A 27,751-nucleotide genomic window follows, 5' to 3' on the forward strand; every position below is an offset into this window, starting at 1 on the left:
GAACTTTTATTTTTTTATTTTTTTTTTATTTTTGTTTTTGTTTTTCAGAGCCCCTTTTGTGAGGAGGGTCAGTCTGATGTGTTATTAAGAAAAGTTATGTGGTCAAAGCTTATGAATGATTCATGTTAAAAGTAAATAATAAATTAGGGCAGATTCAAAGTCTGCTTTCTTGAGCAGGAGGGAAATGGATGGGATGACAGCTTTGGGGCTGGAACCCTGCAAACCCCAGCACCTGCTTCATCTCAGCAGAAACCCACAGTTGTGTCAGGCTCCCTGGGATGCTTGGCCATGCCCCCGCGAGTCTTTACCTCTGCAATCCTTAGTCTCTTTTTCATAGTAAGTTCCCACTGGGCACTCGTCCAAACACTGTCCATCATAGAAAACCAAGGAGGGCTCGGCACAGAGGTCACAGTCATCGGCTGAGGGGCCACTACACTCCAGACAGTCTTCGTGGCAGGGGATACACTGGCCTAAGTCTGCATAGAAGCTTTGGGGACAGGATTGATGACACATATCCTTGTACAGGAACGACTGAGGCATACATTCTAGGGGAAAGAGGATGCAGCAAGTTACCCCCAGGACACAGGAGAAAGGAATTCATTCCTTTTGTAGTGCGCTGGCCTGTCCGGACCACACCGGCTCCTTTGTTCTGAGTGTTTCATGTACGTGCCCCATGACATCTCTAAGCTTTGGGAGAGAAGACCACATAGGGTGGCCTGTTGATGTGGCTCTGGGTTTACAGCCTGAAATGATCTGCCCTTTGGAGGTGTAAAAAAAAAAAAAAATGCAGTGCTGTGGCAGACCAGCTATGGCTGAGGTGCTGGAGGTATTGTTGACGACCCAGAAAACTTGCTCTATTCAATCCAAAAGTGGTTTAAAAATCCTTGCATTAATTAAATTTTCATTCAATGATAGGGTAGGTCAGTGACATAGACATGGTTGCTCAGTGTGAGGAATGCATTGTGGGTTTCTTTCATTTGTATTCATTGGGAGGGAAACCAAGAAAACATAGTCACACCAAGAAAATCTTTTCGATAGAACAGCACCAGTTAAATGAATCTTGCTCTGGAAAGGAAATTAGCCCTTCTTGGAGATAATAGCAGAAAAAAAAATTCCTAGCCAGAGTGTTATTCTGTCACCTGAACTTTTCTTTCGTATCTTTTGTGACAGTGGCAATTCTCTAGCTACCTCTGTGTTCCATTAATATCAGCCTCTTCTATAAGATTTTGGGCTCAAAGAGGCAGGAACTTTGGGTTCTTATTTTTATCTCTAGCAGCTGGGATGGTGAGTGGCACACTCCTAAGTGCTCAGTACACCTGTGCGGAAGAAATCATGCAGCAAAGGGGTTTGCATTTGTCTTGGCTTGAAGAATCTATAATGGGAAGGCATTAAACTCATCTTTGATTTCCTCAGTGATGTGCACAGAGGTGGTTATATTTCAGTAAAGGTAGGGAGACTGGTTCTCTCCATTCTGCATGGGCACCCTCCCCACCCAGCTCAGATCATCGGTCCCCAGGGAGGGTGGTTTGTGAGAGCCACACTCTCCCCTGGGATGCTCCCAGGTACCTTTGCATGTTTTCTCATGGATGCAGTCCTGACACATCTCAGGGCAATGCTTGCACACCCCCTCCATGGCCACGTGCCTCTCAGGGCAGGCTTCCCAGCATGCTCCCTGGTGCAGGATGAGGCTTCCTTGGCAAGAGTGGCAGTTGGTGGCATTTCCTTCACATGTTCTGCAAGGAGAGCTACAGGGCATACACGTACTGTCTTCTGCGTAGAAGCCCCTGTGTGGAGGACAGAGCACACCTGGAGAAGCTTTCCAACTAGGGAAATGAGTCACGCTTGGTGGCACAGGATTTGGGACTTGAAGAAAAAACTAGAGGGACTATTGCTATTGTGGGACCGAATGAGGCCATCAGACTTCCCAAGAAAGAGCAGTTAGAAATCAAATCTGGGAGGAGAAAAAGGAAAGGTACAGGCATTAATTATCCTTGTGAATTTGGTTTGTTTAAAGACAATTTGTGTTAATTTGTGTAGAGTTTGGCTATCTTCCGGGTCCCCATTTATCTCCTAATTTCTTTTCTTTTTTAATTAGAGCCTTATGTTAGAGTAGAAGATGCTTTTAATGCATTTTTAATGAGAAATTTTAATTTAATAAATTACTGAATTTAGTACTTAATATAAAATGATCATTCATAATTAGGTTAAGAAGTTGTTTTTAAAAAGCTCCAAAGGTTTAATGCCCTATAAAATTAGAACTGCTTTTGCTTTCCGATGCTCTCAGCCAACCTCTGGTGGCTTCTTTTAAACACACACACACAACATTAGCACAAAACATCAAATTTATTTACAGTAGCTGTCAGTGGAGTATATATTTATGTGACTGACTTTCTTCAAGGTGGATTCTGATGTCTGTATGTATATTATACCTCTGAATGATTACATTATCATGCCATAGACATCTCTCACTGATTGGTGAACACAGTACATATGAAAGCCTCAACCTTTTCAAATATATCTGGAAGATGAAGGAAATATAAACAATTTCTTTGAAGAAGAAAGCTGAAGGAAAAGCTAGAGCTTGCAAAACAGGAAAATCATAAACCAGTATGGACTTCTGATGTTCTAGGTATCTGTTCCAATTGTTTCCTATAATTTTCTACCTGTTTGTCAGCTATTGCTATAATAGTGCTGTGTGACAAAACACCCCAAAACTCATCGCCCGTGCATCTGTGGGAAGGCAGATCTAGGCTCAACGAGGCATATGTCATTGTACAGGGAGAGCTCAGGCATGTACTCCAGGGGAAGGAGGCTTCGCCCCGAGATACACAATGGACCCAGGTCTTCTTCATGTCCCTTTATCTTCGCTAGCATAGGGACCTACTGGAGCACATTCTTCTCTTAGCCAGGACAGAGCACAAGAAGGCAAGTTCATCCAGGCAAACAGGTTTTAAGCCTCTGCTTCCCTTCTGCTAACATCCTGTTGGCTAGAGCAAATCAACCCGGCCCAAAGTCAAGTGTCAGAGAAATCCATTCTGTGTCTTGCTGCAAAGTGACAAGCAGAGGGCACGGGGACGTGGAGGGGTGAAGAATTGTAGCCAATAACTCAGCCTACTAGAGTCCTTTTTGAATCCATGCCAATAAAGAATCCTATATGACGTCTTGATGTTTTAATGAACTCATTCACATCTGTTCAATCATTCTTTTAGCCATTCTTCTATTTATTCAGTAAACAAAAATAAACTGAATGTATCAGGAAGATATAGGACAGGGGTGAATAAGTGTTACATACCTAATGTAGTTTTAAGAAAGAAAAATTGGAGATGAAGCAGTTTAGGAGAAGAGGGGGAACCAAATAGTATCCAGATGAAAGCTACGAGCAGGCTCCCCTATCCAGTAGTATCTTAGCTTTTTTTGAACCATGATGGAGAACAAAGACACCACTGCTGTGTCCAATCAAGTGAATCTGTTAAAAATGAATTTGGCGAGACAGTGGATAGAAATACTTTACACACCCAATAAAAGTTTGATTAAATTTGAGAAATTTGAAGGTAAGTAGATTTAGTGCATTCTCAAAGCTATCATGTCTTCTACCTGAATGAGAATTTGGAGGATTCATTGTTTCCGTGTGTGTGGAGGGATTTGACTCCACCCAAAGAAAGGTCTGGCTTTCCTCCCTAGCGAACCTCTGAATTTGTAGAATTTCCCAAGTGGTAGGAATGTCCTTGTTATTCATCATTGGCCCCTCTGACCACACCTCATACTTTCTGGAAAGGAAGGGCTCAGGGTGGGACTGGCCACCCCCTGTCGTTTTAGAAGGGGGCACTGACCCCCCTGAAGGCCGAGAGATTGGAGGCTTTGGGCCACGTGATGTTACTTGACCTCTGGGGAATTTTCAGCACTACGCCTAGTCAAGGTCTCTGCAGATTTGTTTCTGGATACCAAACACGAACAGTTTGAGTAAGAATTTGTAAAGATGTAGCGCTAAGAAACCTTTTCCAGATTCTTCTCCTAGGAGAGTCTGTGCATGTCCTATAGTATGCTCAAATAAAAGGAATGGATTCAGGCAAAAAAGAGAAAAAAAAATATGAAGTGCATGAGATCAAGTTTGCTAATCTGTTGATTTAAATAGAAAATTTATCCTGGCTAATCAGGGTGAGTCAGGATATTCACAAGGGTCTAAAACATGGAAGAATGACGAGAAATAGAAAAATGTCCACGTGATTTGATATGAAAAAGACTCAAATGGATATTATTTTTTTCAATGGTTTGTTTGGTGATTCTTTCCCTACTAGCGTAACATTTTATCCACCTCTTTTTTTTTTATCCACTTCTAATGTTAAAGCACAATAAAACAATATTGAAGACTATTGCTAACTAAAAAATATGTCAATCCCAGAAACGTGTCAGGAGGCAGCCATAAGGTTCTTCACTTTCTGAAAGCAGCCTTCTCTACACATGATATGGAGAACAAAGGTAAAAGAAATATAGGGGAAATAATTAAATTTCCTGATAACTTACAGCCCATTGACAAGTACTTGGACAGGCAGAATGAATTTTCTCCAGGACCTCAGCTGCCTCAATGTCAATACTTTGCTGGAGGTCCAAGGCAACCTTAGCTAGACATTAGCTCTTCTGTAGGCTGCAGGCTTCTGTAAAATTCCTTTGGAAATTTCCTTTCTCCCCACACTCCACCCTCCTCTTCAAGATACACGTTAGCAATCATCCCCCAAACATATGGCCCACTGATCTACATCTGAAGGGCTTCCAGGACTAAGGTTTTACTAGACAGGAGTAAGTGAGTTTTCCCCAACAACAGCTAGCCCCTCAAGGTCCTTGAAACCTTGCTTCTGAATCCTTAGAGACTTATACTGTCCCTAACCCCCTTCCAACTTGAAAATATATGAGTATCCATTCCTTATGACTCCAGTATGGCTCTTTCTGCCCACAGGTCTTGTCCCTGTGCTTTAATCAAACCACCCTTTTTTTGCACCGAAGATGTCTCAAGAATTCTTTCTTGACCATTTGCTCCGGTACCCCAACATCTCACATCACACAGATCTTCCCAGTGATCTGCTCTCCTGTCTTCTCCCTGCATTTACAAAACTTTTTTTGTTAATATTTTATTTCATTGTTTAGTTAAGAAGAAAAATAATATTTCTTTTGAGAAGAAATGGCCACTTGCCTTAAATTGTTAATTTCAAAGTACTCTAGATTGAAGTTTTTCAGCCCAGACAAATATATATAACAAAAGCTGAATAGTTCTGGAGCTTCACCTCCAGACACTTTTATAGACACCTAAGACAGTGACTGCCAGCACTTAAAGTAAGACTGTATTTTTCTTCTATCAGAGCTTCATATCTTTCACATTTGGTGAATTTGAGCACACTTTTTTGTTACCTTTTAAACAATCACTATAATGATGTATGTTACTACTTAAACTTTTCTTTTTTATGAACATATACCATATTTGAAAAAGTGGTGGTCACTAATGCTGACATGGTAATTTTTTTTTTATTTTATTTACTCAAGTAATCTCTACATCCCACATGGGGCTCTAACTCATGACCTGGGGATCAAGAGTCACATACTCTTCTGACTGAGCCCACCAGGCACCCTGACTTAGAAGTAATTCTGAACATTTGGGTACCATTTCATTGCAGGTTATGTTCCTGTTATAAATCTTACTGCTGGTTTACGGGGGATCACACCCAAAAGGATGATTTTTCAGAAATAGCAATGAAGCTATGAAGCCAAACTGGATATTATATGTTTCTCAGACTTTGTCTTCCCTGTTTTTTCTGTAAACACAAATGTAGGGGACCTACAGTGACAAAGCTACCCAAAGCAGGGGAACACTTGCTCATGACTCTGTAGTCTGCAGGATTTTCAGACCTGTTAGTAGCTTCCCTACTGCTCAGAAAATACAACAATTTTTGGTTACTGTGTATCTGCGTACTCTCCTATAGCTTCAGAAGAGTGGCTTGATCCAGATTTGGAGAAGTGTTGAGTAATCAACTCATTGGAGGAAGGCAAAATGTTGCTCTTCCTTCTTCACTTTACTGCATTGTCAATTCCTATAACATTCAAAGAATCCAAGATAGAGTTGGTGAAGGGTGGTTATGATTAAATTGTCATCATGGCAAAGGTAAACGAAGAGGCAGTGATTGACTTTGGGACATAGATTTTTGACCTTCACCTTTGTTTTACTATCATGTCTTGGCTAACTTTGCTGCAGCTGGAATGTGGTTGCTGGAGCAGCCGGGCTGGGAGTTCCCTGACTCTGTCTTACAGCATCCTTCCTCATCTCCCTGGGTTCTCTTACTCTAAACTTTTCCTTCCATTGCCCTACACTCTGCCTGAGAAAATCCTTCAAGAGCTATTCACCAGGGGTGCCTGGGTGGCTCAGGTGGTTAAACATCTAACTCTTGGTTTCAGATCAGATCATGATCATAGGGTCATGGGGTTGACCCCTCTGCTCAGCTTGGAGTGTATTTGAGATTCTTCCTTTCTGTCTACCTCTCCCTCTCCCCCCTTGCATGCACATGCATGCTCTCTCTCACACTCTCTCTCTCTCAAATGCATAAATAAAAATCTTAAAAAGAAAAGAGCTATTCACCAGTATTGGTATCTGAAAAGCCAGATACCCAGGTAGGGAGGTACCGAGGAAATATGCTATGTAAAAGAAAGCAGCCTCAAAGATCCCCTTTTGTAGGATTCTATTTGTATGAAATGTCAAGGAATAAGCAAATCTATATAGAGAAAGTAAATTAGTGGTTGCTTAGGGATGGGGGAAATTGGGAGTTTCTTTTTGGGGTGATGAAAATATTTTAAAATTAATTATGTTGATGCTGCACAATTCTGTGAATATACCAAAAACCATTGAATTATACACTTTGTATGAGTGAATTCCATGGTATGTAAATTGTATTTCAAAAAAGCTATTCTTAAGAAAAAGAAACCCCAGTTAGATGAGAAGTTGGCATTGTATAATGACTAAGCACATGGGCTTGAGTGCTAGGGAGATTTGGGTTAAAATCCTAACCAAACCACATATTCGTTGTGTGATGCTGGCATGCTACCTCTTCCCTCAAACGGCAGAAAACAGTAGTATCTGGATAAGAGGATTCTTGTGAGATTAATGGTCTCGTACATTTGGAGCCCTTAGCACTGTGCCTGGACAGCACAAGCACTCAGTAAGTACCTGGTTTTAAGTGGCTTCCTTTCTCTTGGAAGTTCTTAGCCCTTTGTGTTATCTAGGCCCTAAGAAGTATGACATTGATTGATGTAAGTCTCCCCTACTGGACTCTAAGCCTTTTGCAAGCTCTGACTTCTTTCAGTTAACTTAACTTAGCTTCTAGTATCTATTCTTGTACTTAGTAGGTCCTAAATATTTATCTGCAGAATTGAACTGAATATGCTTGGCTTCTACACTAGATTGGAAGCTTCTTGAGTACCCTGACTTATGTTTGTACCCTACAGGATCTATATAAGCAGAAGCAGATACAGATACTGCTGATCTATCTCTAGCCACTACTGAGATAGATCTTGTAGATTGATCTAACATCAAACTCTTTTCATTGGTGAGCAAATGAAATTTCGAATTCCTTAAGACAGATTCTGTTGATCACCGCCCCGCCCCCCCAAACTCCTTTCTTGCCTCCCTCTTTCCAGTCTTCCTGGCTGTCAGTGTTCTGATATTATTTGAGTGTTTAAGAGTGAATCTTGTGTAGCCTAAACTGATCCTTCTATTTCCATCCTTCTTGCCAGATGTAAGTGATGCATTCTGGCTAATGAGATGTGAAGGGAAGTCAGAGGAAGCTTTCCTTCCTTTTAAAAAGAGATAGAGGAGGAGTCTCTGGTTGTTGCAGAGTAGGGCGGTGAGGTTTGGAGACGGGGCAGACAGGGTGGCTCAGGGGAGGACAAGCTAAGAAAGATACAAGAGCAAAATGGAAAGACTGTGGGTGTTTAATGAAGTGTCAGCCACTGATGTAACCAATGCTGGATTTTAAACTTTTGTAATATGGGATAATAAACCCCACATTGTCTCGGTCTTCCTACTTAGAATTTCTGCTGCTTGTCACTGAAAAGTTTCGTGACACACTTTTCCATTTGCTGTTCCCACTTCCTTTTTTTTTAAACCCTGGAGGTGGAACCATTCAGGGGAAGAGAAAAGGCATTACAAACCAGAGGACTGAGGAAACCACGAGGAATCAATAAATAATTAACCAGGTATTATTCTATATTTATTATTCATACCTCACACCTCACCTACTGTAACCATTTAAAGAGAGATTCATGTGTTCACAGCCTCAAAGACAACTCTTTGATCATAAACACCAGGTGGAAAAAGAGCATATTTTCACAAAAGTAAAAAACACGTACATATAAGAGCCACCAGGGAGAAGCGTGCATCTGGCCTTATGTACGTTTTGGCTGCTGTGGCGCATGGTGATGTCAGAGGCACGAGGGGACACTTCCAGAGGCTCTGTAACCAGGGAGGGGAGGAGGTCTTTGGTGCCAGAAGGAATCGCTGTAAAAGTACCGTAGGAGGAGGACCCCGAGTGGGACGTGGAAGGAAGAGGGAAACTTACTCAGGGCACGTGGTGTAGCACCTGCCTTCGTGGAGGAAGACGGGGAAGTCTGGCCGAGTCTGGCACTTGCTGCAAAGATTGGCTCCGGAGCAGGATGCGCAGTCCTCGGTACAGTTCTCACAGCTGCCGTTCCTCGCCGAGGGCCAGGTGCCTTCGGGACAGGAGGAGACACAGGCCTGGGCCAGCAGATAGGTGCCTAGAAGCCCAGGGAAGGAGGCAGAGCAGACGGTCATCGTGTGCCTGGTCCAACGGCGCACACGACCATGCAGGGAACGGATGCTCACAACTGCTGTTTTATTTTTTTTATTTTTATTTTTTATTTTTTTTACAACTGCTGTTTTAAACCTCTCCAAAGGCCTACATATGTGGAACACTTAATTCCAGCAAACCAAAGTATTTATTAGTGATGCTCAGTCTTCCACATTGAGTTAAATCTCCAGAAAAGAAATAGGCAGTGGGAGGCTTTTGCCTTGTTTCTTTTACTTTCCTACTGGTATTGGTGTAGGTCCCTCTGGGGCCTCCCTTTGCCCCTTTGGGTTATTCACACCATCGCCTGTCTTCCTGTAAGGCAGTTACCCCTGTGCGGCTCGAGGGTGTCTATTCTGCTTCCCCAAAGCCTCTCCCGCTCGACACTAACATAGAAGCAACTCTTCCATCCAACGCCACCTGGAGTGGGCAGTCCATCTTTTTATCTTTTTATTTTTATTACTTATTTATTTAAATTCAATTAGCCAACATATAGCATATCATTAGTTTCAGATGCTGTGTTCAGTAATTCATCAATTGCCCATCACACCCAGTGCTCATCACATCATGCGCCCCTGCTTATGCCCATCTGGCTCTTCATTTTTAATTGGAAAAAAAATGGGGTAACATCATTATTGAGGAAAATGATTTTAAAATCACCCTCGACTCCAAAATCCCAAGAAGATTCCTTCAATTTCTGTTTGTAAACTTTCATATTTCATACTTTTAAACGGTTTTGCCTCCCATCCCACTATGAACATTGCACATTCCCACACAATGAGCATTTTAATGGTCACTTTTAATTCTTAAATTCTCAATAGTGATGTTAATAAAATACCTCCTGAATTCAGGGAAGTTGTTTCTGATGTTTTGTTATTATAGAGGATGAAGCAGTTCATCTGTCGAGCTGTTAGGTTGTACTTGAGATTTTTTTTTCCTCCTCTAAATTCAGAAATGAAGAAGGGAAGTACCCTCCCCTGGAGTCTCTACCCTAAGTTCTCTTGTTTTGGTTAATGTGCTTTAAAGAGTAGTGGAACCCCTAGAAATGTCAGGTACCCAGAGACCCTAACAAAATCTGTGGCCAAATCAACAGATAAGTTCATCACACCTTTGGATAAGAACATTAACATTTTTCTTTTCTTTTCTTCTTTTTTTCTTTTTCTTTTGAAAGCCAGTTGCTTTTAGTTTTTTTTTTAATATTTTATTTTTAAGTAATCTCTACACCCAACATGGGGCTTGAACTTACAAGCCCAAGATCAAGAGTTGCATGCTCCACCAACTGAAAGGTGCCCCTGAAAATCAGTTTTTATTAGAGGTCACTCTTTGGGTCCCTGCATTTTTCCAGGGTATCTAGTGTGACAGGAACAGTGAGGAGACTCGATCAAATCCTGCAAACCTTTTACATAATGATGCTGATGTACATGAGAGACAGTGAATTGGCTTGGCCACTGCCACCTCTTGGCATATTCCACACTGACCTTTTGGACATGAAGTGCACTGGGTTGCAGATTCACCACAGGTTTTACAAGAAGGATGACATGGCTGGTGTCCTCTCAAAATGTCTGTGTAGGGACAGAAACCAGAAGTCAGTGTCCTTTGAACAGGTTCATACATTGTATTAACATGTTGGAAAGGATCTCATGTGTAATCTTCCTTCCTGCCCTGAATAGAACCTCTTCAATTTTGCATTGGTTAAACACTGGTACCCGCTCATTACCTGCACGGTAGACTTTATTCATTTATTTTTTTCTCTTTCTTCCAATGGATTATCAAGACATTGTTTGCAAACGTCCAGTGACAGGATAGCCTTAAATACAAGGAGGCTGTTTGAACTAACCGGTGTTCCTTCTTTCATATATTAGAAATCTGTAGGAGTGTGTGCTGTGTGTATGCATGCATGAAAGAATTTTCTAGTTAAAGGTCATCACTTCTCTCCTCAAGATTCTTAGGTGACCATTTCTCTTCACTCCAAGATGATAACAGAATTCATTGTGTCTTTTGTAGAGTAACTTTTTCTTTCCTTCCTCTCTGCACTCCCCCCCCCCCCACCCCTTTTTTCTTGTTCTTTGGAACCAGGTTTCATAATCGGTCGATGTTTGGGTTTCTGTGTTCTTCAGAGTAGCCACTGTGGAATGCAAACTTAAATTTATCTCCTCCTAAATCTTCATTAAACATTCACATAATGGAGCCACCTGTGAGCTTTCTGGTCGATCAGGTGATCTGTAGGCCATCCCAGGTCAAGGCACCATTAACCTGGGAAACACTAGAGGTGTTCTTTTCTGCCTTTCCCCCCCAACTTGAGAGCATTAGGTGGCCAGGCTTTTCCAGAGAATCAGCAAGTCCACAGGACAATGTCAAAGAGCTACAGACTAGCCTCAGTGGCATCACTCAGTGAGTACATGAGATCTTGACTGAATCTCTGGAGCTGCTTGGGAATCAGCATGAGTCTCACAGGAGAAAATTTGAAAAAGAAGTTCTAGCTTAGGATGTGTGATATGAATGACCCTGACCCTCAGTCAATTGTTCTTGTTGGCATCTCCCCATCCCTCTCCCTTCCTTCCCTCCCTCTCTCGCTTCCCACTCCTTCCTGCTTCTCCTGAGAGTCAGTCTGACACAGTTGGTTCTGTAGTCACACCTGCCTTCAGAGCCCAGCTGTGCCGCTTACAGGAGGGTAACCATGGATACGGTAATTAAACTCAGAGAGTCCTATTTTCCATGCCTCTAGAATGAGAGCAAATGGTGGTTCCCTTACAGAACTGTCGTGGGAACTGAATGAAACAGTGTGTGTAACACGCACACATAGCGGCACAGTGAATGCTAGACCTTCTGCTTCCTTCCTGCCAGTTTCCTCTGAGGTTACCCTACCTCCCCATTTCCCAGCCTTGGACCTGAGTTCTCTTTTCCCTCCATTCAATATGGAGTGACACCAGGGGGCATTGCTTGGTTTCTCTGAAGGCTTGTTAATTAGCTGCAGAGATTTGCCACAGAGAAAACTAGATCCAGGGGTAGGTAGGTAGACAGACAGATTGGTGTGGGTGTAGATACAGACAGATAAACATCAATGACCATCCTGCCGTGCTAAGTGTCCGTTCTCTTCCTAGTCTGGAGAAAGAAATATACCCTGGTTTTCCAGAAGACTGACTCACTGGTGAACGGTCCCTTGTGGGAGCTGGGAAGAGTTCAATTAGCCTTGTGCACAGCAGTACCAGGCATAGGAACCTCACAAGAGACAGCGGGAATCTCCACAGGACCTAGTGTCTCCCCGAAGGCCTTTTAAACCAGCAATTCCACTTTTGTGTAAATAATTGAAGGAAATGAAATCACAGTCCTCAAGAGGTACCTGTACTCCCATGTTCACTGCAATAGTCAAGACATGGAAACCACCTAAGTGTCCATCGGTGGATGAATGCATAAGGAAGATGCGGTATATGTATACAAAGAAACACTATTTAGCCATAAAAAAGGAGATTTTGCCATTTGCAACAAATGGATAAATCTTGAGCATTAAGCTAAATGAAACACGTCAGAGCAAGAAAGACAAATACTCTATGATTTCGCTTCTGTGTGGAACCTAAAAAGAACCCAAACTCCTAGAGTAGATTGGTGGTGGCCCCGGGTAGGGTAGGGGTAGGGGTAGGGGTCAGAGGAATGGATGAAAGGACACCAAAAGGTACAGACTTCCAGCTATAAGATGAAAAAGTGCTGGGGCTGTAACGTCCAGCATGATGTCTATAGCTAATACTCTTGTATATGTGAAAGTTGCTGAGAGAGTAGCTCTTAAAAGTTCTCACCACGCACACACAAACACACACACACGCACACGCACACACACAAGGTAATGTTAACACTACGGTGGTAATCATTTTACCGTATATACATACATCAAATCATCACATCATACATGTTAAGCCCGCCCAATGTTACATGTCAATTATATTTCAATGGAATGAAAAGCAAGATACTTCATGTCTGAGAGGAGTTCTTAAAAAAATAATAGCAAAATAATACTTATCAGACACCTTGAAAATCTTTAGTATTGTATATTGAGGCCAATGGCCACATTTTTCCCCCTCCAGGTATTGAATTTATCATTTTTATACTAAACTTTTTTATTTACAAAGATATGAGATTTTAATGAACTTTCTCAGTTTTTATTAAATATAATGTATATATCTACATATATGCATGTGTTTATAATTACATACGTCTCACATTCTGGCAATTTGGTATTTTACTGTGAAACGCTGGCTATAGGGATCCCTGGGTGGTGCAGTGGTTTGGTGCCTGCCTTTGGCCCAGGGCGCGATCCTGGAGACCGGGGATCGAATCCCACGTCGGGCTCCCGGTGCATGGAGCCTGCTTCTCCCTCTGCCTATGTCTCTGCCTCTCTTTCTCTCTCTCTCTCTCTGTGACTATCATAAATAAATAAAAATTTAAAAAAAAATTAAAAAAAAAAAAAAAGAAACGCTGGTTATAAAATTCTGTAATGCCAGCATGCTACCACTAGAGGGAGATCTGTACACACAGTTAACAGCAATTACGTGCGGCAATGGATTGTCCCTGCCAGACAGGGACTTTTTTCATAAAAGATTAGTGATTTAATCACAACAAGTAAAATTTGACCTTGAGCATAGTTTTTCTTTTCTTTTCATTTTTTTTTTCTTTTTCCACTCCAGAAATTCTGGACTGGACAAGACCTCAAAGAAAAAAAAATTACCCTGACCAGGAAAATGTAGTGTCTCTTCTTCAGAAACGACTATAGCTAAACCATATAAAACAGAAGTTTTATTTTTAAAAACTTTGTTTTAAATAAGCAATACTAACACAGTTTTAAAAAAAAACAACAAAACCGAATAAAGGGAATATATCGTGAAGTATCTCTCCGTCTTTTTCATATAAACTATATCTATTCACACAGTTTATCACATTGCTGCTTTTTTTTTTTTTTTGTAATGTATTTTTGGGCCCATTCTCTATGGCTATATAAAGAACCCCCTCATTCTTCTTTATGACTCCATATTGTTCCATTGCATGGATGTATCATAGTTCATTTTTCTAACTGAGAACTCTTGGTGACCACTTAGTGTTTATTTATTTTTTCCAATCTCAGCTCTTCCAAATAACACTACAGTGACAGGGAAGGCAAAAAGCGCTCTTCCAGCCTATTCTTATAGATCTGCAGGACCAGAGCCTTCTCTTTCTCTTGATAGCCTCTCCCAGAGATAACCACTCAGCACATCGGGAATGCTCTTAAATGCTCCAGAAAGCTCCATTGCTGAATTTCCTCCCAGTCTTTGGCCTTTGAGTGCCTACGTTGTGGTCACCACCTCTTTCTGTTTTCCTTTTAGGAATTCTGAACCCCATTTCCTCCTGGTAGCCCAGCTTCTTGGGTTAGTTTCTATATCACAAAGGTTTTTGATTCAGTGCGATTGTCTTCTCCCTACTTCCCTGTTACCTCTTTTGATTTGAAACTTCCGCCGTGGCTTCTGTGGCAGGCTCTTCACCAAAGATGGACTTGCAGTGGGCACAGGCTCTTTTTTTATTAAAAAAAAAAAAACAAAAAAAACAAAATAAAGTGTTTTATTTTTTTAATGCAAGAAAGATAAAGGTCAGTTTCGCCTCTCACCTTACCACTCAGAAATGCCAGAGATGTGTTCTTCAGCCCGTAGGTTTCCCATCTTCATATTGAATGTGAGTGTATAATTACACACGCATGTGTGCATGTAATCATCTACGTCTTCTGCATATACCATATTGACCATTTTGCATTTGATATTATTTTATAGGCATTTTTGCTATTAAAATTCTTCATACACTGTATTTTTAATTGTTTATGTATTTGCATGAACCGTAATTCACTTAATTTTTTTCTTTTGTTACATTTTTAGATTGCTCCATCCACCTCTTTGTTTTGGTTATTATAAATAACTCTGTTATTGACATCTTTATACACATTATTAAGTCAGGACTCTGCTTGGCTCTTAGGCATCCCAGCTGACCATTATTTGCTGACTTCTTTCTGGAACTATTTTTTCCCTGACCCAGGCTCCCCAAATTACTTGCTTTCTCATGACAGGGAAGATTGTTTTAAAAGGGAACTTGTGTTTCCTGTGTGAAGACAGGGTCAGGTTAAAGGGTTGGGGAGTAGTATAACTTTTATTGTGCCTTATTCTGTCCTGGGAGCTTTCTGTGTGTTCTCTCATTTAATTCTCAGATGACCTTGGCTGAAATAGTTCCATGTTCCTATTTTATGGGTGAGGGATTCAGACAAGATGAGTAACTTGTTCAAAGTCACACAGTTAGTAAAGAAGAGAGCCAGGATTTGAATTCTGGTACGCTGAACTCTAAAGCCTACATGCACTAGAGAGACTTTTTAGTGATTTAACTGGGATTTTAAAATAGTTGGGAAAGAGGTCAAAGCAGTGGTGTAATATGACTTTTTGGAAAATAAAACAAAAAACTTGATTTGTAGTGTTTGCCAATTTCTGTGGTGTAAATACTCTCACCATAATGGATGTCAACCTGCCAGTGGTTTAGTGATCCCCCAGTGAAATTCCTGGATATTTAACAATCAGTGCAAGTGGAGACAGGTGGTTCCTTCCTGGATCCAGTGGGCCACAGGTAATTATTTACTCATCCAGGGTCATGGGTTTTCTTCACTGAGTTCTGGTTTGTTAATTAAGTAAAAATAATGTTCTTATTTCTAAGTGAGGCAACCAGACAGATAGATATAGATATAGATATAGATATAGATATAGATATAGATATAGATATAGATATAGAGAGATATACAAAGTCCTTCTAAAAATCAGATTTTTGTGGCATTCTTAAAGTTCTCTAAGATTCAGTTGCTCACAGGCAACATATCTCCCCACCATTGAGATTTATTTTTTACATATGGCTCTCAGTGTTGTGACTGATTCTGGAATTCTAGGCTTCCTCCGGGCATAGGAATTAAGATCAAAAGACAGTCTAGTGAGAAATTGTTAGGATGTGGTCAAAGATAAAAAGTTAATTCCCCTATGTCTGTACTTTGTAGATTAAACTATCATCATAATATGTAATTGGAGCCTGTGACAAACAAGGTTTTAATCGATGATGGAAATAGGTGGGTAGAGGAAATGTGCAGGAATTATTCCTGGGACTTCCCGGCACTACCAGGGGGAAACCACTTAAGAAAATCCACATGATTTAACAGTAATAGGGTAAACTGTTTCCATTCCCAACAATGGTTTCAGGAAAGCAGCCGAATCTGGGGCGTGCCACACCCGAACGTTTTCACCAATGGTTGCTCTGTGATGCCTGAGTCACTGCTAAAGCCTTTAGCAGCCTATTTAATGTTGGTTCTGCTGTCCTGCAGGGACAGTGGGCTGAGTAATCTTCACAGTAGATTGTGACTAAGACAGGGGATCCAGTAGGCATCTATGCTTTCATGCAAGGGATTCTTTGCTGGCAGGAAGAACAGAGTTGGGCGGCCATCTTTGGAGATTCCTTTGTCTTGGCTGGAGGATTTACCAGGCATGGCCAACATGTGGGGAAAGCTCCATCCTTGGGCTGGGATGGGAGGTATTCCCACAGCGTGTGTAATTACAAAGAATGATGGTCCTCTCATTGTAACTAGCCACCTCACTGAGAGAGGGGTTCAGTGAAATCTAGTTGGATTTTTATTTCAAGGCTATTTCCCCAACACATGCTGGCACAGATGATGGGGGCGGTTGCAGTCTCTGGATGCAAACAAGATCTTATTGTTTCCACTGGGAAGCCATGTGGGTGGAGGAATGGACTGAAGTTTGTCCCATTTCACCTTTTCTACATGGATCTGCAACTGTGTTGAAAACCACAATACCTTGCTGAGAGCACATTGTTGGAGCTCCCTCTGAGTTGACCCATGATGACTGCAACCTGCTTAGCATCATTTTAAAGGTGTGGCTAATTAGTGCCTGTTTTCTGGAACCTTCTGCCCTCCTATTACACCCTCAACTTTATTTTGTTTTGTTTTGTTTTGTTTTGTTTTAAGAGAAGTCAGGAGTAAGATGTAGGCATTGGCTCAAATACGCCCAGGGCTTGAAGTAGTGCATTTCCACTTAGTGGTGTCTAAATTCTGCTGGGGTATCTGAGCTACCTCCTTACCTTGCTCAGTGAGGAAACAGTTTTTCCTCACTGTTAATAGTCTGCATGTCTGATTTCCTAGATCATAGAAAAGTACAGCCATGTCATTGACTTTATTGCTTTTGTCCAGCCATGAGAAACATTCTCATCTGCTTCCCAAATCCCTTATTAGTGCTGGATCCCCAAATGGACTAACTCCTTCCTTTCTTCAAAAACACTATATTTTGACAGTAGAAAATGCAGAGGGGTGGGTGTGGTGCTCTGACAAAGGGGAACAATCAAGGCTTGATTTCTGCTTGCAAAGTGCGTAGTCCAGTTGAAAGGGACGTGTAATCATTTGGGGAATCAAATCTGCTCTGACTCTTGGCTCCCTGGACCTTTTCATCATCTGGATGCCAGATAAAATACAGATGTTCTGAGCTAGAAACACAGCACCAGACTATTTTCCTCTTGGCTTGCACTGCCTCTTAAATGCCTGAATGCCAGACAAACTCGTTTTCAGCATTTGGGTCCAGCTATAATTCACAGAAGATATCCCAATCTGGATTGAATGATTGTCTTCCCAGCTATGTCTCTGAAACTGGCCCATGTTCTCCGTGGCCCTTGGCTGCTGGGTTTGTGATGGTCTCTGAGCTGCTTTTCCTTTAAGTCACACATGGTGACACTGTCGTGGTGGATAGTCGCCATGGATGTCCCTCCTCTGAAATCCAGCAAGAGCCTTTCTCCTGCCTGGGATCTATCTGTCTCCCCAGCCCATTGAAGACTCATCCTGGGCAGACCTCCTCTGCTGCTGCACTGAAATGACCTTTTTTTTAAAAAAACAAATCCTTGCCTTGAAATCAAACGGGAGAGCATCCCTTGTTTTCATGAGCATCTCTGCATAGAATGTGAGTCAGATTTTTCCAGCAGGAAGAGGGTTTTGTTTTTTAACCACCAGAGACACAGAGAGGTAATTGGAGTTTGTAACTACCTTGCAGAGAGGTCATTGGAGTTTGTAGCTTCTTTGCAAGGAAGCCTGTGACTGAGGCTCCTGTGTGAGGAGGTCAGTATTGAAGATGCAGGTAGGAATGAACATGCACAAGCCTTTACTATTATATTGCAAGCTTCCACACCTTCCTCCTGCCCCCATCAAAAATCCCCACTTTCTTTATCTGCAACTGGAGGAAGACTTTTATTTTATTTGAAAGACAGGGGAGGGGCAGAGGGAAGAGGAAGGGAGAGAGAGACACTCAAGCAGACTCCCACTGAACGTAGAGCCGGATTCGAGGATCAATTTCATGACCTGGAGATCATGACCTGAGCCAAAATCAAGAATTACATGCTTAATCAACTGAGCCACCCAGGCACGCTTGGAGGGGAGCTTTTAAAAGGCAACCTTGAATGATGCTAAGTTCTAATCAGCCAGCCAGATTAGCTGCCTCAGCTTAAGATCTAGTACTTTAGAGTGATTCTTCCTTGCCCAGCTGAAAAAGCCCACCCTTGCCAGTCGTTTTCCTTTCCCTTGGATCAAAGCTACTCTGAAATCTTTGAGACAATGGTCATAGGGCCATTCCCCTACAGTTCTCTCCTTACCTGCTCCGAGGTCTCCTCCACCGGATAGGCACTCCCTGGCCATACCAACCAAAAGGTGTGCTTGGGTTTCCCACCAGGTCAGATGCCAACCAACCACAGCCTCCTACCCAATCCTGCCCAAACTGGATTCCCACTCTGAGCTTTGGTTCACTGCCCTGCCTTTGTCTCTGGGATATCCCAAAAGCAAGTGTTAAGGTTGGGGGAGGCAGGCAGAGAAGGTAGCCAGACACCTGCTCACACTCTACCTCTCTCTTTCTTGGGAGGCACATACCATTCCAGAATTTGCCTTCCACGTGGGGCTGGGCAGGACCCACACACGTCCCATGCTGCAGCTGCAGTCCTTCCTGACAGCTGCTGCACTGGTGGGGGCCAAGGCCAACGCAGCTCTTGCAGGCCGGGTGGCAGGGCTCACATTCTCCCACTTCTGGGTTGCCGTAGAAGCCAGGGCCACATCTCCTCACACAAGTGCCACCTGCATGAGAACAGAGAGGGGGCATGAGGGTGAGTCCCTGCCGGCTTGGCTTGGTGCTCCATGCAAGGCTGAGGGGAATCTCAGGACCAACTTTTTGTTTGAGTTTGTTTTTATAGAAACCAAAATGACATAAGCCTATTTCAACCAAGAAACGTGTCCTAAATCCAATATTTCAGTCCTCTTTCAACCAAACATTTAAGTTTGCTCAAGGGGCTAAGGGGTTAAGAGCATGGAGTAAAGAGCTTTAAATTCTTAGGGCCTTGGAAGAGAACAAATAAAATGAATCTCTGTGCAGAACTGCTGGGGATCAATGTGGGCTGTCCGCCGCACCATCTCTCCTGCAAACATTCGAGAGCACTGGACTGTTAGTCCCTTGACTGGAAGACTCATAGTGTGTTTCTTTCCTAACCATCTGGGATTGCCCAAAACCGAAGACAAAGGATCCTGTTTAACTTTTACAGTGCTTAGGAATGTATAGCGTGGATTGAGTCTCAAGACAAGAGTCATGGTTCTGAATATTCCAGGTGATTCGTTCCAAGGCATTTATCTTCAATGTTCCCACCACCCACCCCCTCCTTCACTCTTGTTTCCATCAGCTTGGAGATGTTTGAAATTAATTAGTGAACTAGGAACTCTGCTTCAGTAATAAAAGCAGAAGGAAGTAGTCCTGGCTAATGTTTATTTTCAAACCAAATTAAAATCCATCCTTGGACAAGATGCATAGGAAAAGTCTGAAACCAATCAAGCAAGTGCTCTTATTTCTGGATGGGACTTGGGAGCCTTGTTCTTCCTTTGTGCTATGCCATTCTCGGGCTTACCCAGGAGAAAGAAGCCCTCTTCACACCAGTAGCACTCATGCTGGTCACAGTTGCTACAGTTGGTATCACACGCTTTACATTCAAATTCTTCACTGTAGGTCTTCTCAGGACAGGTTTTATAACAGTGGTGGTCAAACCTAGGGAGGAAGAGATGGAGTTTCTTCCATGAGCTATGTTGATATATTTCTCTCAACCACCCCAATTTAATTTAATTTAATCCTTAACATTTGTCTACACATCATTTTTAACAGGTATAGATATTTGGGTTTCAAAGGCAAAAACTTTGTCTTGGTCTATGTATGGTCACTAAGCAAGTCATGAACCACCTTCCTCTGGACCCTGAGGACCCTTCACCCATCAGCTGTGAAGAGGCTGGGGAGAAGGAAAGGGTACTAATATTCATTTATGGAGCGTGGATTTTGCATTAAGGCCTCATTTCAACTTCCATGCAATTCCCATATGGTGGCTATTACTCGTCTTGAATTTCTGGTTAAGGGAATTGAGTCTCAAGGTTAAGTACTCAAAGACCCATAGGGAGTTAAAGCCTTACCTGGGATTTGAATAGCTTGTGTGCTTTTGTCACATGGCAATAGGAAGGGGAGGTGATATTGAGACCTACCATCTTTGACTTGTAGAATTGAATTCAGGGGATGATTCAGAGCTCATAAAGTACCTGCCTTCATCCTGGATTTTCTGACTCCTGATAGGGACAAGGTCTCCATGCAAACACTAGGAAACAGCTCAGTGTTGAGTTCAAGTAACTTACCAAAATGTCTACAACTAGATTATTTATTATTATGATTTTTTACAGCTAGATTATTAATATTAAGAAGGAAGTGTCTTAGCTTGTACGTATTTATATTTATATTAATATATGCATATTATCCCTTCTTATTCTACATTCTAAGTGTTGTATTTCAGACTCGGTTGAATTACTGGCTCATGTGAAGGGGGAGTGGAATCAAGCTGACCTTTGCCCTTTGATGAATTTCAGAGCAACGACAAGGTATCTGAGGAAAGTTTTTATTTCTTCACTAACAACTTCTATTATATAGTGTTTTATTCGCTATCTTCAGAGTTACTAAACCTTCTAAAGGGTTGTTATAAATGCATGTTTCTTGAAACAAGTATCTCATGTTTTACTCTCAGTGATACTGGGCACGTTCTTTCAGTGTGTTCGTCTCTCAAGGGGTTTTCTGGAACCTGCTCATTAGTAGCCAGCAGCACGTAGGAGCAGGGCTGGCTCCAAGGTTGAATGGGATGCTCCCAGGTGACAGGGGAAGTGGATGCATGTTCGAGGGGTGTGCCCTCATGTCAACATGAGGAAGTGTGCAGTTAGGCTGGAGGGATGCAGTGAAGAGGAACCGGGATGGAGGAACTCCTCACCCACTTTTTTCTTTCTGTCATCCACTTCTGTGTGGTCACTATTTGAGTCTAAATTCTCCTTTCTTCATTCTTCGAGGAATATTCTGTGCCCCCAACTGTGTGACCTCACCAAAGAATGTTTGCATTTCTGCTGTTGGTCTCTGCCCCAGGTGGTCTGTGGCGGGCTGTGTGCTGGGTAAAGGCCAACTATGAACATGCTGACAGATTGCTTTCTGCTCATTTACTTTCATCTGTACTACCTTATAATAATTAAGTTTGGGGGCCTCTTCTCCATTCTTCCTCCCCTGTTTAAATGGAGCAGTAAATTAAATCAGTAGGTCAAGAATGTGGAGATGTAGACCTAGTTAATGTAGAAGGGAACAGGCTACTCTACAAGAGTTGAATGACAACTATACACTTAGGTAATGATAAGGCTAACTGATTCTTTTTGAATCTTGAGCCCCTCGAATGTGATAGAGGTGAAAGGCAGTGTGGTGACAGGAGGACCCAGCCCACTAAAGTTGAGGCGACCTAAACCTGGACCCCCCCACTGGCTTGTGGTACAATATGAGGAAACCCACAGGCTCTCTGACCTTCAGTTTCTTCCTCTGGAAAGTAACATCAATCCCATGTCCCTAGCAACATTTGTGGAAAGGTGAAGAGAATAACTGGTGGATGAGTTTACCATAAAACTCCCCCGTTCCTAGCATGACAGGGAGGAATTGTGCAGCTTATGCATTATTTAGGCCTTCCTTTTCTTCTCCTCTGCCTTCTTATCTTTTCTCCCAAGATAGGCACCAGTGTGCCCTAGGAGGTAAACTAAGATAGGAAGGGGAGGTGATGTTGAGACCTACCATCTTTTACTTGTAGCGTTGAATTGGAGAACTCTGGGAATGATTATTATCTGTGTTTCCTTTAACCTAGTGGTCCATGTCTCTCATTACCCAGAAGATGATTCAGAGCTCATAAAGTACCTGCTTTCATCCTGGACTTTCTGACTCCTGTTAAGGACAAGATCTCCATGCAAACATTTGGAAATAGCTTGCGTGGGGTTGGGTATATTGTTAAAGTTTGTTCATGAATAGCAAGGTCTGAATCCTGGTAACCCATGGCAGGATTCCTAGACACCAGTGTCAGGTTGGGTGACTTCCAGGACCAAGAAAAAGAGGGCCTCCTTTTGAGGCAAGAAAACAGCTGGGCTCTTATTGCTAAATCCAAGAATTGTTCATTAATAGCCTGACAGGGCAGAGTCGCTTCAGGCTGCACGGCCTCTTTGCTTTAATCACTGGATTTAGGATTAAGTCAGTAATGCTTAAACTGCAGAAAAGTTAGTGCCATGAAAAAAAATGCCAGACTTACATGTAATACCCCGTAGTGCATGATGTACACGTTCCTGGATCATCTAGAAGAAAATTATAATAATGAAACATAATAATTACCGAGTCCATCATTTGGAAAAATGGGCTTTGGAGAAGTCGTGGCTTGAGACAAACAATCTTATGGGATGTTTCATAAAAGGCACTGTCCAGAAATGATATTTGCACAGATTATACCATTTTTAATTAGTAACAAGATGTATGCTATGACTTAGCTTTATCAAAGCTAGTCAAATAAGAGTTCTCGTGAAGAGTTGGCCCTGATTTTCAAGAAGTATAGTCTTAAGCTCCTAGGTCTTCAAATTGCAGAGTAGGAACCATCCTCATGAAGCGTCTCCTGGCTTCTACTGAGGGAAAGGCATCAAACATCCACACGTGTATTTGGAAGGGGCTATGGGCTCCCTACTCTGAATGGTAGGTTTTCCATGAGCTACCCCAAATGCCTGGCAATGTGAGGGATTGTGATCTGGGAGGCTCCTTTGAAACCTGGACAATTATTTTTTTCCAATACAGTATCTACTTTGTGTTGGGTACTTCACAAACCTCTTGAAGAGTTTTACATTACTGTCCTGTTCTCATTAAGTACAATGATTCAATGTGTCCCTTTTGGGTCAGAGAAGGGACTCTTTCCTACAGCTTTCGGGGACTTAATGAGAGAGAAAGGGCTTTGAGAATCACTAATTCAGTCTATTTCCCTTCGTTGTAACCCTCCCTGAAAGATGCCAATTCCCAGATCCAATTATTAAGGGAATTCTATAATTTCCGTTGGCTGGCCCTGCAAATCCTGTGACTCACAGAGCTACCTCCAGTTAAGTTTCTGTGATATTCCAGTTCTGCGCTTTTCATTCCAATAGGAGATGGAAAAAATAATTACTCCTCTTTAGAATGTGAAGATTGTATGCGACCTTTAACTTTACTTAAACCAAACAAAATTATGTCCTGTGAACTTTGTGCACTGCTTTCCTTTCTAATCTACTGTAGACTCTATTTTGGTTTTCACAAAGTCTGTCCCTCACTCGAATCTTTAGCCAAATGTCCATCTCGGGTTCTCCTAGGGATGTTGCAAGGCAATACTATTGCATATGACACATCATATGGCTAATGTATTACACCAAAAGTTATTGTGAAAAAATTTCTATGAGAGGCTCTGCCACTTATCCAGGGATTGATGGTACATTCTAGAAATAGCCTTGTGATGATGCAGTGGAGAGGGTACTGGCCTGGGAATTGGGTTATCTGTTTCTAGTTTGAAGTTTTACCCCTGGTTTAACTGCCTCGTGAACTTGCATAAATGCTGCTCTGCTTTGTGGGCTCTGATTTCTGCAGGTACAAAATGATCTGGTTGGAGAAGATGGTTGCTAAGACTCTTATAAAGTTAAAAATTCTGAAATTGAGTCTAGCGGGGTTTGGCAATGTATGATCCACACTGGGGCCAGATCCAGCCATGCCCCTTATATAGGAAGGATTGAACAAGAGTCAAGACAGCCAAGGACATAGCCAGACCATGTTATGCAGGAGGCCATGATATGCTTACTGTAGGGAAATGGTTTTTGTGTCTGTTAGATGGTGACATGGTTTGTTATAGGGCGACCAGAGCTGGACAGAGAAATGAACCATAAAGCAGGCTAATTAAGTGATATAAGGAATCTCACGCTAGAGGTACCATGAAAAAGAAAAGCACACCAGAATTCTTAGAATTCCTGAGAGTGTGTAGAGGGGGCTTTATGCATCTATAATCCATTGTTTGGGGATCTGAATCCATTTTAAGGTGGGGCACAAATGCCCCAGAGAACACAGGTGGTTCCACTGGGTAAGTTTATTTCCTGCTACAAGTCTATGCTTGCATCTGTATTCTTTTCAGTTCTATTCCTAAATAAGCTGCTACTACTCAGCTCACAGTTGGGCAGCTTACTTTTCCCTGCCTGTCCCCGATGAACATATTTGACTCTGACAGTTTTGCTAATTTGGCAAGGGCTGGGGAAATTCTAATCCTGTTCTCTAATGTTCTGGCCATCCCTCCCATCTAGGAATTTAATGAGTTTGCTCTCTGCTCCTTTAAGCAGGTCACTGATGAAAATGTTAAACAGAACCAAGCCTCAGAAATGTGCATACCAATGTAATCTTGAGTCCAGGGACCTTTCCAGCCCAGATGCACAGTGAATTTGGTACCTTCACAATAGTTTGCATAAATGAATAATGCATAGTACAGGAAGTATGTCTTATAACAGCTTATGAATGCCCATTAGTCTTTCTCATTATTACTGGCTATTCTGAAGAATAAGAATTATTTAAAAAAATTTTCCACCCCAGAAGATCCACAAGTCAGACATAAGCTAAATGGATTTAGCTTGACCACTGAGAAGCAGCTGTTATGGGATTAAGGAAAGGTAACAGTCCCAAACCTAGAAGTTGACTCTAAGTCAAATTGGCATTTGGATGGTAAGGAGGGTTGGCTTAAGGAGAAAGATGAATTTTCCTGGCTTGTAGTGGTGTGCGTGTTTGTGTGTGTGTGTGTGTGTGTGTTTGGGAGCTGGGGGTGGAAGAGTCTAAACAAGCTAGAATCGTGGACTGTCTTGGTGGTGGTATCCAAAGTTTAAATGTTTAAATAGCTCTGGTTACTTGGTGCTGTCAAACTTTTGAGCTGAGAGAACACAGTTTGAAGGGACATGGGGCAAGTTCAGTCAGAATTTGCAGAGAACCTCACACATTTGGGGAAAAAAAGCCTTCAGAAACAGTTACTGGCTTCCAGCTGCTCACATCCCCACTAAGGAGAATGTATGAGCAGATGCCTTGTCATGATGGAGATACAGCCTACTTTATTGAGAGAACTCTTTCTATTGTAGAAAGAGTTTCTATGGGGTGGGGTGGGCAGGACTACGATGTCCCCTCTCTTTGGAGAGGTCTTTGTGATCCTTTGTGTCACTTTTCCATAGTTTCCTTAGCTTTGTCAGTGCTGGGGCTCGTGGAAAAGTCATCCTTCTCATGGAGATGTTGACTGCTGCTGTCACCTTCACCCTGTGGTCAACTTACACCCTCTGCCATTTTGTTCTCAGTAATACCTATAGACTTCATCATTGCATATGGATGGATCAGGGCTACATTAGGAGTTATATACATCAGGGACGCCTGGGCGGCTCAGCGGTTTAGCACCTGCCTTTTGGCCCAGGGTGTGATCCGGGAGTCCTAGGATCGAGTCCCACTTCGGGCTCCCTGCATGGACCCTGCTTCTCCCTTTGCCTCTCTCTCTGTGTGTGTGTCTCATGAATAAATAAATAAAATCTTTTTTAAAAAAGGAATTACGTACATCTAACTCACAAAATGCATTGGAAAAGTGGTATTTTAAACTTGAAATGGAGCCAAATTGTCAAAATGTCCAGAGAAGAAGAATGTGTTGCTTATGGTTTACATAAACTTGGAGTCACATAATTAAAGATACACAGAAGCTAAAATTATTCTAATTTGGTTTTCTAAATTATTGTATATTCATTTTTCACTTGAAGGAGACAAAGGAGACATTCTTTTTTTCTAATTTAAAGAATAGCCCCTTATCATTATAATATCTAGATATGCCAGAATTAGCCATGGATCAGGTATATTGGCTGAGTGGAATTGCCTCTGCAAAACTGTGGGGAAAAGTTAAGGTCAGCATAGTTTGTCTTTCAAGATTTATTTTCAGGCTTCTGAATTTCCATCCAGACCCCATGGTAGCCAGGCCTCCTTACCACTGCCCGTTGAAACCGGTCAGTTCTGTAGTCCTTTACTGCACAGACCGACTATTACTGCCCAGGATGATAGACTATGGACACGTTAAATTTATGCTCTTGAGAGGCTTCCAGGTTCTTCCCTACTTCAGTCCTTCCTCAGGTGTCCTAGACTCATTAGGCTCCTTTGGCTTTGACCTCTTAGGCCACATCTGTAAGCGTTCCATAAAGCAGCACCTGCTTTATTGTAATTCATCATCCCTAGATGCTTGCTTTTCCCACATGACTTCAACCTTTTGGCTTAGTTACCTTCCCAGTTCCAACTGCCTGTATTCCAGACTCGACCATACTTGGGCCTATGTTTGCCTTCCGAGTGTTTCTCACACTAAAGCAAAGTAGTGGGCCAAAACTGATGCTTCGCCCATTCTTCATAGGTTTCTAGCCCCACAATACTCTATAAGTTCCCTAATTACAGAATCTAAAGTAATAATGTCCATACTGTTTTGACTGATCACCTCATTAGTTTAAAAATTTAGCATATGCCTGCAATGTACATATGTGTGTGTATGAATTATTTATGTGTGCTAGTACATGAATGTTTTACATTTTAAAAAATATATAGTAGAAGAATAAAATAGAAAATGTAATAACAAAATGATTGTAAATACAAGTCCTGTCTTTTTCTGCAGGTCAGTGGGCTGTCTTGCATATTTCTATTCAGAGACGAGTGACTTAGGCCATACCTAACAGAATGCCACACCTAAGGTCATAAATTCATATACTAATTTTCCAAAAATATGTTTTACACTTGATTCTTTAAAGTAGCAACCAGAAGGAATGGTTCTCTGATGGGTTACACATCTCATGTGTATAAGGACTTCCTCCACTTGACTTTCAGCCCTTCCATATTTATAGACAGACTCTATGATTCTAATTAACTTGTTCACCTAGCATTTTGGGGTTGGGAAATAAGTTGAAAAGATAGATGTAAATGAGCATATTTGAATGATCTGACTAGATTCCACTTTTCTCACCCTCCCATTGCCCTCCACAGCTTTTGTACGTAAATGTGTTCTCCAGAGAAAACCTTCTAGATTTAAATAACCAGTGATTATGTCCTATGAAAGACAACATGAAAATTCATCTGATGAGAATACAATAGAAAAGTATGATACACTTATACATTAAAATTTTGTTTCTCGAGGATATTTAATGACATGGCAACATTTTCATGGTAGGCTATGTGAATAGGGATGATAATCCACATCTAGATATGTATATAATATGTATGCATATCTATCTGCATGTACAGATATGACTATCAAAAATCATAAGAAAAAGCTAGTGTTAATAGTAATTATTTCTGATTTTATGTGTGTGTGTGTGTATATATCTACATACATGTTTCTATATTTTCCTCATAAATGTGTGCTATGGAATTAGTTAGAAAAAGAAATATATTAAGGAAAGAAAGTGCATGCTCAGGTTATGAGTTCCA

General features: G+C 41.8%; 1 protein-coding gene and 1 long non-coding RNA gene across 9 annotated transcripts in view; one reads left to right on the plus strand and one right to left on the minus strand.

Moving 5' to 3' along the window:
- Positions 1 to 27,751, minus strand: part of PCSK5 (proprotein convertase subtilisin/kexin type 5) — a 458,329-nt gene that overhangs the window by 33,127 nt on the left and 397,451 nt on the right. The window contains exons 25-32 of one of the 2 annotated variants that reach the window (XM_035709909.2): positions 22,536 to 22,578; positions 19,812 to 19,948; positions 18,793 to 18,993; positions 14,296 to 14,373; positions 10,319 to 10,402; positions 8,595 to 8,790; positions 1,567 to 1,784; positions 309 to 545 (exon numbers count right to left, since the gene is read on the minus strand). In XM_035709909.2, coding sequence (XP_035565802.2) covers positions 309 to 545; positions 1,567 to 1,784; positions 8,595 to 8,790; positions 10,319 to 10,402; positions 14,296 to 14,373; positions 18,793 to 18,993; positions 19,812 to 19,948; positions 22,536 to 22,578 — 1,194 coding nt within the window. The remainder of the gene's footprint in view (positions 1 to 308; positions 546 to 1,566; positions 1,785 to 8,594; positions 8,791 to 10,318; positions 10,403 to 14,295; positions 14,374 to 18,792; positions 18,994 to 19,811; positions 19,949 to 22,535; positions 22,579 to 27,751) is intronic. The other variant, XM_025423285.3, reaches the window with a different exon arrangement.
- The window catches only part of LOC112644698 (uncharacterized), a 77,603-nt gene that overhangs the window by 6,219 nt on the left and 43,633 nt on the right, over positions 1 to 27,751 (plus strand). For all 7 annotated transcript variants that reach the window (XR_004811595.2, XR_004811599.2, XR_004811600.2 and 4 more), the window contains exon 4: positions 20,733 to 20,817. This is a non-coding gene — a long non-coding RNA (uncharacterized LOC112644698). The remainder of the gene's footprint in view (positions 1 to 20,732; positions 20,818 to 27,751) is intronic.

Source organism: Canis lupus, chromosome 1 (assembly GCF_003254725.2).
Source record: "Canis lupus dingo isolate Sandy chromosome 1, ASM325472v2, whole genome shotgun sequence".
Lineage (NCBI taxonomy): Eukaryota > Metazoa > Chordata > Mammalia > Carnivora > Canidae > Canis > Canis lupus.